General features: G+C 41.1%; 1 protein-coding gene across 2 annotated transcripts in view; it reads left to right on the forward strand.

Moving 5' to 3' along the window:
• LRGUK (leucine rich repeats and guanylate kinase domain containing) overlaps nucleotides 1–12927 on the forward strand; it is a 78175-nt gene that overhangs the window by 9607 nt on the left and 55641 nt on the right. For both annotated transcript variants that reach the window (XM_074942708.1, XM_074942709.1), the window contains exons 6-7: nucleotides 1842–1966; nucleotides 5146–5289. In XM_074942708.1, the coding sequence (XP_074798809.1) occupies nucleotides 1842–1966; nucleotides 5146–5289 (269 nt within the window). The remainder of the gene's footprint in view (nucleotides 1–1841; nucleotides 1967–5145; nucleotides 5290–12927) is intronic.

A 12927-nucleotide genomic window follows, 5' to 3' on the forward strand; every position in this document is an offset into this window, starting at 1 on the left:
GTGTTAGGGGGTGTGTGGCAAAAGCTGGCCAAACCCTGGTCATTCAGCACAACACACAGTCAACCTATGGAACTCGTTGCCTGGGAATGTTGTGAAGGCCAAAAGTATAACTTGGTTCAAAAAAGAATTAGAGAAGTTCATGGAGGATAGGTCCATCAGTGGCTATTAGCCAAGATGGTCAGGCATGCAACCCCATGCTCTGGGTGTCCCTAAACCTCTAATTGCCAGAAGCTGAGACTGGATCACAGGTGATGGATCACTCAATAAATTGCCCTGTTCTGTTCATTCCCTTTGAATCATCTGGCACCAGCCACTGTTGGAAGACAAGATACTGGGCTAGATGTGCCGCTGTTCTTGTGTTCTTATAACTAGATTGTATTTTCTTTCATTACCCTTGCAGGATAAATGCAGTTCCTAATTCCATTTGATTAGAATTATTGGTATGGTTCTGGCAAGGAAAAAATAACCTGATTGTTTGTCTACAGGCATCTAAGAATTGAAATGTGGTTGGCTGTGAAACCTTACAAAAAGAAGTCGCTGTCCCAGTTTTCGGACTGTGGTATCATTCTCTCATGTACATTAAAATGAAATATTGTTGCCCCTGTGATTGCATAAAGGCATCACTCTGAATCCTGCTTATTCTATTTTGGAGTATTATAGCAGGGTTTCTTATTTATATTCTCTTGTTTTTAAAGTGCCTGATTCCATTTTGGTCTTATGTGATATGTTTAGTTTTGCCTTTGCTTTACTTTAAATTAAAATGACACAGTCACCACCACTTGGACACAGAATCAGTAGTGAGACTGTTATAACTTACTTCAAATTCAAGTAAAAATTTGAATGCCTAAATAATATCATGGATAATGTATATTATACTTATTTATTGTTATGTTTTATGGTCTATGCAGTAATGCTTTGGGGTCTTATTGTGCTAGGTACTGCACAAGTGTACAGTAAAGTATAGTCCCTGCCTCAAAGAATTTATAATCTTGAGTCTTGGATCCTGCAACTGACTTGAATCATAGAATCAGAGTTGGAAGGGACCTCAGGAGGTCATCTAGTCCAAGCCCCTGCTCAAAGAGGACTTGCCCTTGGTGAATTCATGCTGATTTGCCCATGACTTGCCCTTGGTGAATCCATGCTGACTGTTCCTGATCACTTTCCTCTCCTCTAAGTCCTTCAGAATTGATTCCTTGAGGACCTGCTCTATGATTTTTCCAGGGACTGAGGTGAGTCTGACTGGCCTGTAGTTCCCCAGATCCTCCTCCTTCCCTTTTTAAAGATGGGCACTACATTAGCCTTTTTCCAGTCATCCGGGACCTCCCCTGATCTCCATGAGTTTTCAAAGATAACGGCCAATGGCTCTGCAATCGCATCTGCCAACACCTTTAGCACCCTCGGGTGCAGTGCATCTGGCCCCATGGACTTGTGCTCGTCCAGCTTTCCTAAATATCCTGAACCACTTCTGTCTCCACAGAGGGCTGGTCACCTCCTCCCCATGCTGTGCTGCCCAGTGCAGTAGTCTGGGAGCTGAGCTGACCTTGTTCATGAAGACAGAGGCAAAACTTGACATGGGTGGAGCCCCATTGACTTCAGTGGACCTCCGAACAGGTGTAAAGAACTGCCCACATGCACGCAGTTGCAGGATTGGGGCTCGGGCTTGAGAGACAAGATGTAACTGGTGGTTGAAACAAATAAGTTACAGTGGAAGGAGGAAGACAGGGTATTAGTAAAATGAACGTCTGTGTATGAGAGAGAAACTGACCTGCTAACTTAGTTCTAAATATTGCTATGATTTTTTGTATGTGATTATTTTCCTTAAGTGCAACATTGATGCATAGATAATAATATAGAGGAGATCAAAGGGCTAGAGAAGTGCCATAGTCTGACTTATCTTAGCTTGGCACACAACAGGATCACTACAATCAGTGGCCTGAAAAACTTACCTATCAAAATACTCTGTCTGGTAAGTGATGACTTAATTTTTTTTAATAAAGGCTTTCTTTTTTAAATAGTCTAGTTCATCTCCTTAAGAAATGTATTTGTGATAAGTAGGCTGGTTTCCAGAGGTCTGTTTATAGTGGATACAAGTAAACTTTGGTTAAAAGTTTGCTTTTGTACTATATACTGTTTTAGTAATGTCCTATCTCATTTTCTCGTTGGTAACCCTTTTAGAAGATAAAAATATCAACAGTGTGTGAGCCCTAAATATAATGTTTGAAAGAATCAAAACTTTATTTTGAAAGAATCAGATGTGTATAGAAAAAATGAATTAATAAAAAAATTGAAAATGGTGATGTTTTGAAATAGACATTCCCTTGCAAAGTTGTTTTGGTTTACAGTAGCACTGTGCTCAGGTCTGAGGGGTGAAAGGGAAACTGACCAGTCTACATTTATTTTCCAAGATGAATAAAATTCAGTAAGTTAATAACATCAATTATAGAAGAAAACTTATTTTGAGGCTCTTGAAGTCAAAGTGGCAGCATGATCCAATGAATAAGTCATGGGCCTTATTTCAGGATATGTTGGTTCTGTTCCTGACTCTCTCACTGTGTGGTTCGCTTACCTCAGTGTGCCTTTGTGTCTCAGTTTCCCCTTCTGTAAAATGGGGATAATACCTAGCCTTATTTGTAAAGCCCTTTGCGATTCTTTAGTGAAAAGTACTACGTAAATGCTAAGTAGTAATAGCTGTAAGTGGTGGTAGAAACGTAGATAAGAATATTTTTAAATGAGCTGAAAGTGTGCTTTTAAATCGTTGTAAAAGCACAAAGTACATTTTTCCACCTCTTCATTTTATTTTCTTTGTAATTATGATCTTTAAAATAATGTAATTGATATCTTCAGGAACTTGAATCTGAAAATACATATGTACCTGCTTAAGTTTATACACATTAATAGCAAATAAATACATTAGTGTGTCATGTAAAGCAAGTTCTTTATTTTTAAGTCCATAAAATTTTTAATTCGTTTTTCTGTGCTAACTTACAAAATGGCACCGTAGTATAGAAAAGAATAGTTAAATCCTACATAAGTCAAATGCAGTTGTTCCTTGCACTTCTTTAACTGATTAGCTTATTTTAATATGCACTAGAATGTGTTCATTTTTAATAGTAGACAAAGTAATGAGCACTCTTGTATTTCAGGCATACCGTTCTTTGCAAATCCCTCAGTGCCAGTGAATCTGGAGCTCTGGCTCTCAGTGGAAGTAGAAAAGATTGATTCAGATTGAGAAAAATCCTATATTTAAAAAAAATGAAATGAATTATGAACTTGTTGAAAACTAAATTTTCAGAAAGATCTCTTTTCTCTTTATACAGTGTAAAAAACACTTATTCATCCTTTTCTTTAAGTAGCAACAGAGCAAGTCACCTAACTTCTCTGTTTCTGTTTCCCCATCTGTAAAAGGGGCTAATAATACCTATACCTAATTAGTTGTATTTGAAAATGTTTTGAAGGTGAAAACTGCTATGAAACTGCAAAGCATTATTAATATGACCACGTTCTGTATTTTTGTATTTCCATGCTACTGTGACTGCTCACATAAAGACTTCTCTTTTTTCTTTAATCAGCAAAGTAGGTAATCACATAAAAATGATGTAAATAGTGAAATTTCAATGTAGTGTTTTCTTTTACAAATTCAGTTAAGATGTAAACAGACTGTACATGGCAGAAAAGGGTTATTTTTTCCCGTTGATTCAGCTTTCTTTCCATTCCCTCTTGAGCTCTTTAGGAAAGAAAATAGAACAGTCTCAAGTTCAGAAGAAGGAACATCAGTAACTGAAAAAACTGCTTAGATATGCCAAAGAGGCCATATTCTGCTCTTGTTTGCAAAAAATAATGAATAGTGCTGTAATGAACTGGATGCTCAGGAAGTTTACACTTTCCAAAAGAGGATTCCTCACACAAATCCCTTGGTGCACAGAAATTTGTTTGCACCATTTGCACAGCACTTTGCAACTACAACTCTTAGCTGTACCTTATTGAGCAGAAGTCTCATGAGGAAGAGGGAGGGAAGACAGAGTGTCCTTGCTATTAATAGCCCGATCAAAGATTTAAAAGTCAGGAAAAATGTCAATGGTAGACAACCGGATCAACATTGCAATGCATTTATTTATTTATTAATCGCATTTGAAGTTCCAAAATAGCTTTCAGCATACAGTGACACTGGTGGAATGAGATACGTAGCTTTCAAGGTTATGGTTACAGATTGCATCTGTAATTGGGGCCCAAGATTAACGCATAAGGTTGCATGCTGTATCATGCTAGGAGTTGATAATAGGGATGGCTGTATGATTGATGGGGCTTCAAGAAATGAAACTACCTGGAATCTACTCAGAAACATGTGACCTTCTCATCTGTTTTCTCTTGTGGAGAAAGGGGAATCAGGCCTTGTGTGGTGTACAATGAAAAGCTACTTCAGGGGGCCCCAAAAGCACTGAGCAATCCCAACTGTCAGATTCTGATATGCTTTCTTACAATAATTTCAGTGGTGGTATTAATGGAGTAAGATACTACCCAAACTAGAGGTTTCCTTAGGTTAACAACCCACTGAGGTGAATAAGATAAGTTGACACATCAGAGAGCTATTGTTTTGGGCTGCCTGCAGAGTCAGGAAAATAACAGTATATTGGTTTATGTACAGTTTACATTTTGATCTTTTTGCAGGCATATAGGTAACAAACATAATTTTTAAATAGATGAAAGCTTGGCTTCTGGGCACAATTCTACAGTGGTGAGGGGATTCTGTAGCCACTTCCATGGCTATGAAATTGCAGAGAAAATGAGGGCCCAGTTTATTTTACTGACACGCATCACCAACCTGCTACTTAAAGTAGTGCACTGAAGATAAACCAGTCAGGAGGTTGCCCCGTTTGTTACTTCTTGAGCAGAATGAGAAATTATAAACTGGCATCTCAAGGTGAGGATGGGATTAATATGAGGGACAATGTCACTTTCATGCAATGCTAATGTATACAAGACCCAGGAGAAGAGAAATGGCCTGTCCTGTTCTATTAAGACTGTAAATGGTATTTAAAGTGAACACAGAAATTACCCATTTAGACAGTAGGATGTTGTTCCTCATCAGAAACATTTTTTTCGTGAAAGCTGGTGAGAACTTATTATATACTTTGGATTGATTTTCAGTGCTCTAACCAGATTGAGAAGATAACCGGTTTGGAGGACCTGAAAGTCCTCCAGAACTTGGACTTGTCTAGTAATAAAATCAGCAGCTTAGAAGGTTTGGAGGAGCATGATCTACTAGAAGTGATCAACCTAGAAAATAATCAGGTAACATCCTTCATACTAATCTGAATTGTTTTTAGCTTTACCGTCTCTTTCTGAAATTCAGCTCTTTGAAGGTTCAGCCAAAAATCGCATAACGCTACAAGAAAGAAATGACTTTCACTTTACAACCCATTCTGCCACCCTTGCTTATGTTGAGTAGAACCTTACTCCCTGCTCTTGTTTAATTGCTTGGGCTAATTTCTGTTTATGTGGGTAACTCTGAGGGAGCATTTAATGGTCAGGACAGCGTTCCCTAGAATGGATACCACATTGCAGGGAAGGGCTGCACAGGCACTGACTCTGGGCGCTCCGGGACTGGAGCACCCATGGGAAAAAAATAGTGGGAGCTCAGCACCCACCGGCCACCCAGATCAGCTCCGCGCCCTCCCCCCCACAGCGCCTCCCGCCCACCATGATCAGCTGTTCAGTGGCGTGCAGGAGGCATTGTGTGGGAAGAGGAGGAAAGGGGGATGGGAAGAGGCAAGGGGAAGGGCAGGGGTAGGGCAAGGGGGAAGGGGTGGAGTGGGGGCGGGGCCTGGGGTGGAGTGGGGGTCCAGCACCCTCAGGGAAATCACAAAGTCAGTGCCTCTGAATGGCTGTGCTGCCTTCTTCCATCCAGCTATGCCAGAGAACCTCTACTTATACCTTAGCTACTCCAGCATCCAACCCCAACAGATCTTGCCAATGTCCCTCAATCCTGTAACATGCAGGAGGTCAGACTGGATGATCATGATGATCCCTTCTGACCTTAAAATATGTGAGCTTCTCCTGGGCCTCTGTCATAGAATACCAGTCATGCATACTGTAAAATGGCTTTTGTTATACAGATAAATGTTCACTGGAGACTAGGGTCAGACTATCCAGCTCTTTTATATCTGTAATCTTAACAAGGATTTGAACCCTGGGCCCTATAGGCTACAATTAATCCATTAACCCAGCAGATCACTGAGACACCAAGGTCTTTAATTTCAGAAACAACCCTCAGTGGATGAAGTAATATATTTTATTGGACCATCTTCTGTTGGTGAATTCAATAAAAGATACTACCTAACCCACTTTGTCTCTCGAATCCTGTGACCAACACGGCTATAACACAGTCTACCTCAATGGATGAGTCATTCTCGTGTCAAAGCCAAGACTTTGTGGTTATGATCTTAACCCACCTGAAATTATGTATTTTAAAATGCAAATAAAAAGCAACAATAAAAACTGGAAATTGAAATATTCAGATTATTCTCCCAATTTTCAGGATACACCTACAAGCGTTAACATAACCATTGTGAATTCTCTTTATAGCGTCATATTCAGGTCAACATTTAAAAACACATCAGTGTTTAAAATCACAGAAGGCAGGATATTAACTATAGCATGGTCCATCATTAGAATTAATAATGCAGCCTCCATTGCCTCATGTAGTTTTTTGTTCTCTATAGCAGGCAAAAGCCATTAATTCTGCCTCATCAACATTGGTTTATGTCCTCTTTTAATGAAATGTTACTGAAACTGATCAATGAATTGCCACCTTTCCAATATCTCCTTCTCTAGAGTGACTTTAAGGGGATATTGCTAACATTGGTAAAATCTCAAATTTCATTTACCTGAAAATGTTGCATTAAACTATTCAGTGTTCAGTCAGTATCTTAGGTGGCTAGTGTTCTTTTTTTGACAATTTCAGAGTAACAGCCGTGTTAGTCTGTATTTGCAAAAAAAAAAAAAAAAGGAGTACTTGTGGCACCTTAGAGACTAACCAATTTATTTGAGCATATGCTTTCGTGAGCTACAGCTCACTTCATCCGATGAAGTGAGCTGTAGCTCACGAAAGCTTATGCTCAAATAAATTGGTTAGTCTCTAAGGTGCCACAAGTACTCCTTTTTTTTTTTTGACAATGATACTAGAGTCAATGTATTTGATTAAAAATTCCAAACCATGTTACCTACTAGTGCAGAGTTTCTCTGTTATCGCAAATGATCACACTAGATTTCATCTTCTCCCACTTTCAAGGGTTGGAAGAAAGGTCTGGAACCAGTTCTGACTCTGGAACAGTCTTCCAAGTGTTCACAGCTTCTTCCATATGAATGGATCGGAGGCAGGACTTATGGTTCTTATGTCCCTGAACTTTAATCCCTAAGCAAATGGAGTAGCATTGTGATCTATGGCCCTCATTTAGATATCTTAGACAGTGGTTATGCGGGTCAAAATAGAGAATGTAGAGCTGTAAGGGCTGTTCCTTGATCCCTATGATCTTTTGCAGGTTTTGACATATATAGCAAGTAAGAAAGATTTTATGGGAAAATTTCCCTCTAAAAACAACATTAGGGTGCAGAACCAAGAAACAATAAATTATCTACTTCCAGAGGGAAAACCCCTATCTAGGGGAATAAACAGTGTCCAACAAGATAAGAAACAGAGGGAATTCAGACTTGCTGCTTTGGCATTAGGAAGGAATTGTTGGTTTATGGGAGGCCATGTCCCATCATGTAGCTTCACATGGAACTTTTTCAGGCACAGGTGCATTCCAGGATCCTTCAGAAGTGTCTAGTGTAACAGTCATTTCTGGGAGAGAGTGACAGTACTCTAGGCAGGTTTTCTGATCAGTGGAGTCTTTTGAGTTTCCCTTTTCCATGAGGCCAAGGAGACTGAGTGTTCCTCTTATGCCAGAGGTAGATAGGACACATTGATGGGACAGTGTAGGGAAATCTTTAGCTACCACTTCATGAACTGTATACATCTTAAGGTTAAAATAACTATCCAGGGATCAGATTTCAGAGTAGCAGCCGTGTAAGTCTGTATTCGCAAAAAGAAAAGGAGTACTTGTGGCACCTTAGAGACTAACAAATTTATTTGAGCATAAGCTTTCATGAGCTACAGCTCACTTCTTCGGATGCATTCAGTGGAAAATACAGTGGGGAGATTTATATACATAGAGAACATGAAACAATGGGTATTACCCTACACACTGTAACCAGTGATCACTTAAGGTGAGCTATTACCAGCAGGGGGGTGGGGGGGAACTTTTTGTAGTGATAATCAAGGTGGGCCATTTCCAGCAGTTGACAAGAACGTAAGAATGGCTGACTTAGAGCAACGCTTCCTCAGCTCTCGTCCCCTAATGCCCCTACTCTACTTGCGCTACATTGATGACATCTTCATCATCTGGACCCATGGAAAAGAAGCCCTTGAGGAATTCCACCATGATTTCAACAATTTCCATCCCACCATCAACCTCAGCCTGGATCAGTCCACACAAGAGATCCACTTCCTGGACACTACGGTGCTAATAAGCGATGGACACATAAACACCACCCTATACCGGAAACCTACTGACCGCTATTCCTACCTACATGCCTCCAGCTTTCACCCTGACCACACCACACGATCCATTGTCTACAGCCAAGCTCTGCGATACAACTGCATTTGCTCCAACCCCTCAGACAGAGACAAACACCTACAAGATCTCTATCAAGCATACTTACAACTACAATACCCACCTGCTGAAGTGAAGAAACAGATTGACAGAGCCAGAAGAGTACCCAGAAGTCACCTACTACAGGACCGGCCCAACAAAGAAAATAACAGAATGCCACTAGCCATCACCTTCAGCTCCCAACTTAAACCTCTCCAATGCATCATTAAGGATCTACAGCCTATCCGGAAGGACGACCCATCACTCTCACAGATCTTGGGAGACAGGCCAGTCCTTGCCTACAGACAGCCCCCCAACCTGAAGCAAATACTCACCAGCAACCACACAACAGAACCACTAACCCAGGAACCTATCCTTGCAACAAAGCCCGTTGCCAACTGTGTCCACATATCTATTCAGGGGACACCATCACAGGGCCTAATCACATCAGCCACACTATCAGAGGCTCGTTCACCTGCATATCTACCAGTGTGATATATGCCATCATGTGCCAGCAATGCCCCTCTGCCATGTACATTGGTCAAACTGGATAGTCTCTACATAAAAGAATAAATGACACAAATCAGACGTCGAGAATTATAACATTCAAAAACGAGTCAGAGAACACTTCAATCTCTCTGGTCACTCGATTACAGACCTAAAAGTGGCAATACTGCAACAAAAAAACAGACTCCCCCCCACGCTCCACTGTTCCTCAGACGTTCTTGTCAACTGCTGGAAATGGCCCACCTTGATTATCACTACAAAAGGTTTTTTCCCACCCGCTGTCCTGCTAGTAATAGCTCACCTTAAGTGATCACTGGTTACAGTGTGTATGGTAACACCCATTGTTTCATGTTCTCTATGTATATAAATCTCCCCACTGTATTTTCCACTGAATGCATCCGATGAAGTGAGCTGTAGCTCACGAAAGCTTCTGCTCAAATAAATTTGTTAGTCTCTAAGGTGCCACAAGTCCTCCTTTTCTGTTATCCAGAGATGATATTGTTCTGGGCCCTTTCAGCTGTCCTGAATTCAACAAAACTTGGAGCAGAAGTATAACACTAGCTTGGTTAGATGCACAATATGTCTGTTTTAAGGACAAGTGTCTCATTTACTGCTCTGTAATCATAATATGGCACCTGTGTTATCTCACCATAGTGGGACATTTTTCCTTTAAGTACTGTTCTGTTGGAATTCTTCATTCATAGTATCAAAAGAATAGGTCTGGAAAATATAAAGCAAAAGGTACACCAATTACTACCTTTCAGCAGGTGCTTAATATTCCTGCATAAGAAAGAGAAATCAGAACCCTATGATATAAAATAGGAGGATTTTTTAATGTAGCCACAATCAAAACACAGTGACACTGTTACTGCAGCAACATGGATGCTGGAGTAGGTGTGTCTGTAGCACAAGCAGTGGTGCTTGCTCCAGAGATGGTGCATTTCCAGGTGAAATGACTCACCCACTTACTTTTCTTCTGGAAGGTCAAGAAGCTTTTCGCATCTCAAGAAGGAATCATTAAGGGGTTGCAGAAACTAAGAAGAGGTCAGGTCGGGCAGGAGGTCCTAGTATCAGGAGTTGTGACAGTTGGATGAACACTGAGTAAAGCCTGGGGTGCAAAGCTGTGTCATGCAACTTGTTTTTAATTAGTTATTTTTGAGAGTCCTTGTTCTCCATTATTCAGTTTCAGAAAAGCTTGAACTGAATGAAAGCTTAAAATGTCTGAAACAGCTGGTCTGTGTTCTCTGAATCCTATATTGAGAGGTTTCAGAGTGGCAGCCGTGTTAGTCTGTATCAGCAAAAAGAACAAGGAGTACTTGTGGCACCTTAGAAACTAACAAATGTATTGGGGCATAAGCTTTCGTGGGCTAAAACCCACTTCATCAGATGCATGCAGTGGAAAATACAGTGGGAAGATATATATATATAGATACACACAGAGAACATGAAAAAATGAGGGTTGCAATACCAGAGAAGCTATATGCATCTGTTTGAGATCCTAGCGTGCAACCCTCTAGCCACCCACTAGGCCTTCTGGGAGGGGAATCCAAGCCTCTGAGTTCTGAATACCTTGGGGTGTGTTAAACTCCTGGAGCCCAAACAGAGTCAAGCCTTCACCCCAATCTCTGGTTTCCTAGGCACACTTTCAGGGTGCAGACCTTCTATCTGGCATCCCCCTCTGAATGCTGAAATCCGCTGTCTACCCTTTAGGCACAGTGCTGACCCTTCAGACTTTCCAGTGTTTAAACACAGACCTCTCCCAGAACTCCATCCATAAGGTGTGATGCTTCTGGTTTGCAGTTTAGCTCTCTCAGGGGCATGCAGTAGTTGTGAAGCAGTCAACACACATGCATTTGTTAAGTCTATCAACTTTATTCATTTTATATTTAATCATGTAAAACACAGGTGAGTACAGACCCGCAGGCTACTTGTCCAATTTTAAACTGGACTGGCCTGCTTCTGTAATCTTTGTCCCTTGTCCAGTGCTGAAATGAAACCAGACAAAGTTTTGTCCAGTATCAGATGTGGGACGACATAATGAAGAGTGTGGTGTTCTGCCCATGCTGGCGTGACCTCGCACACAACATGCGTGCGAAGCCATGCTGGCAGGGACAAGGCAGTGCGTTCAAAATGGCATCCCCTTGCGGCTTGACCTCGCATGTACTGTGAGTGTAAGGTTACACCGGCGGAGGTGGGGTCATGCTGGTGGAGGTAGGCTCACACCATTCCCAGAAGCACCAGAATGTCCAGTATTCCAGGAATGTGTGAGTGGCCACCCTAAGTACAGATCACACAAACAATAAAATACTCTAGACACAGTGTCCCTCGCTAGCTCATCCTTCTCTTGGGAATCCTTGGAGGATCATCTGTGTTCTCTCAGGCAGGCAGGCTCTTCTGCCCCCTTGCCTATCCTGCCCCTGCAGCAGCCTCCCTCATCTTAATCTGGTACAAAATGGCGTTCAGTCCCAGTTTGTTCATTCTCCTCTGTGATTCCCTTTATAGACTCCTGCTAGGGTCACTTGCTTCTTTTGTTCTGCCTTTTGGTAATTTCTCACTGCTCTCGACCTCCCCCATCTTCAGACAACTGGGGGCAGTGTCTTCTCCTCCCAGCTAGAGCAAACCCATTAGCCCAAAGTATTTGAATAGACCATCATTCAATGCACTCACCATTGTCTCTGACCTAGAAGAGACATGACACAGCCCCGCTAACTCAGAGTGGATCTACATGCCTATAAGCTTTCCATGACACAGTAGATTCATGATACAATTTAATAAAATTCACAATTCAGAAGCGGTACAGACCAAACCTGCAATTCCTCACAGCATCAGTTCAGGACTCTCTAAAAATATAAAGCTCTCCTACAAAATAAAGTGAAATAAGTGGGCAAAGTTACTATTTTTGAAACAGTACAGAATGATTTAAAAGATTTACATTAACTGGCTCCCACAATGACAATTTACAATCCATGGTTCTTCAAAAGTGGGCATAACGGTCTTATCTGCAAAAAAAAATCCATACTTGTGAATGCAACATGTATGATTGCATAGGAAAAGGGATAATTGTGTGCACAAATGAGTACTTGCATGTGCAGATAATAAGGGTGGGGAGACTTCCTGATTAGGCGTCATTCTACACACACATCCACTGTCAGTGCATTTATTCAGAATCATTCAGTATCTTGTGTTGTTTTTCAACACAGGTAATATATAGGTAGGTGATGACATATCTTGTTTTAATTGTCAAGTCCTGTGATTGGCTGCTTTTGAATGCTAAGACCAATCAGACAGGTTTTAGAGTGAGGGCCTTCACTCTGACTTTGTGGACACCAAATGAAAAAAAAAGTCCTTTACAGAAAGGGAGGTTTTTTTCCTGCTTGTGACTCTAAACCTGCAGGAACTGACTGCAAACTACAGTCTTTCAGGGCACCCTATTGCCTGGCTAGTTCACTTCAGCCAAAAGTACTACTATCTGATAGCGGTTTGTTTAATGGCCCGTATGAAATGTGTTGGTGGTTCTTAGTGTATTTCCTAAGGGTCCAGGTACTACATAAAAAAAAAAAAAAAAAAATTTGGGCACTTCAGGGTTTGGCAAGATACTATACAAGGGTTGGAGAGAGCTGTCTTTTTAAAATAACCATCCAGTCTTGCCTAAGCAAGTTACCCAAGCATTATCGAAGCTACCTGAGTTGTGTGACAAGAAGTGTGTTACTGCATGCCGTGGATATGTTAC

The sequence above is a fragment of the Natator depressus genome, chromosome 1 (assembly GCF_965152275.1).
Source record: "Natator depressus isolate rNatDep1 chromosome 1, rNatDep2.hap1, whole genome shotgun sequence".
NCBI lineage: Eukaryota > Metazoa > Chordata > Testudines > Cheloniidae > Natator > Natator depressus.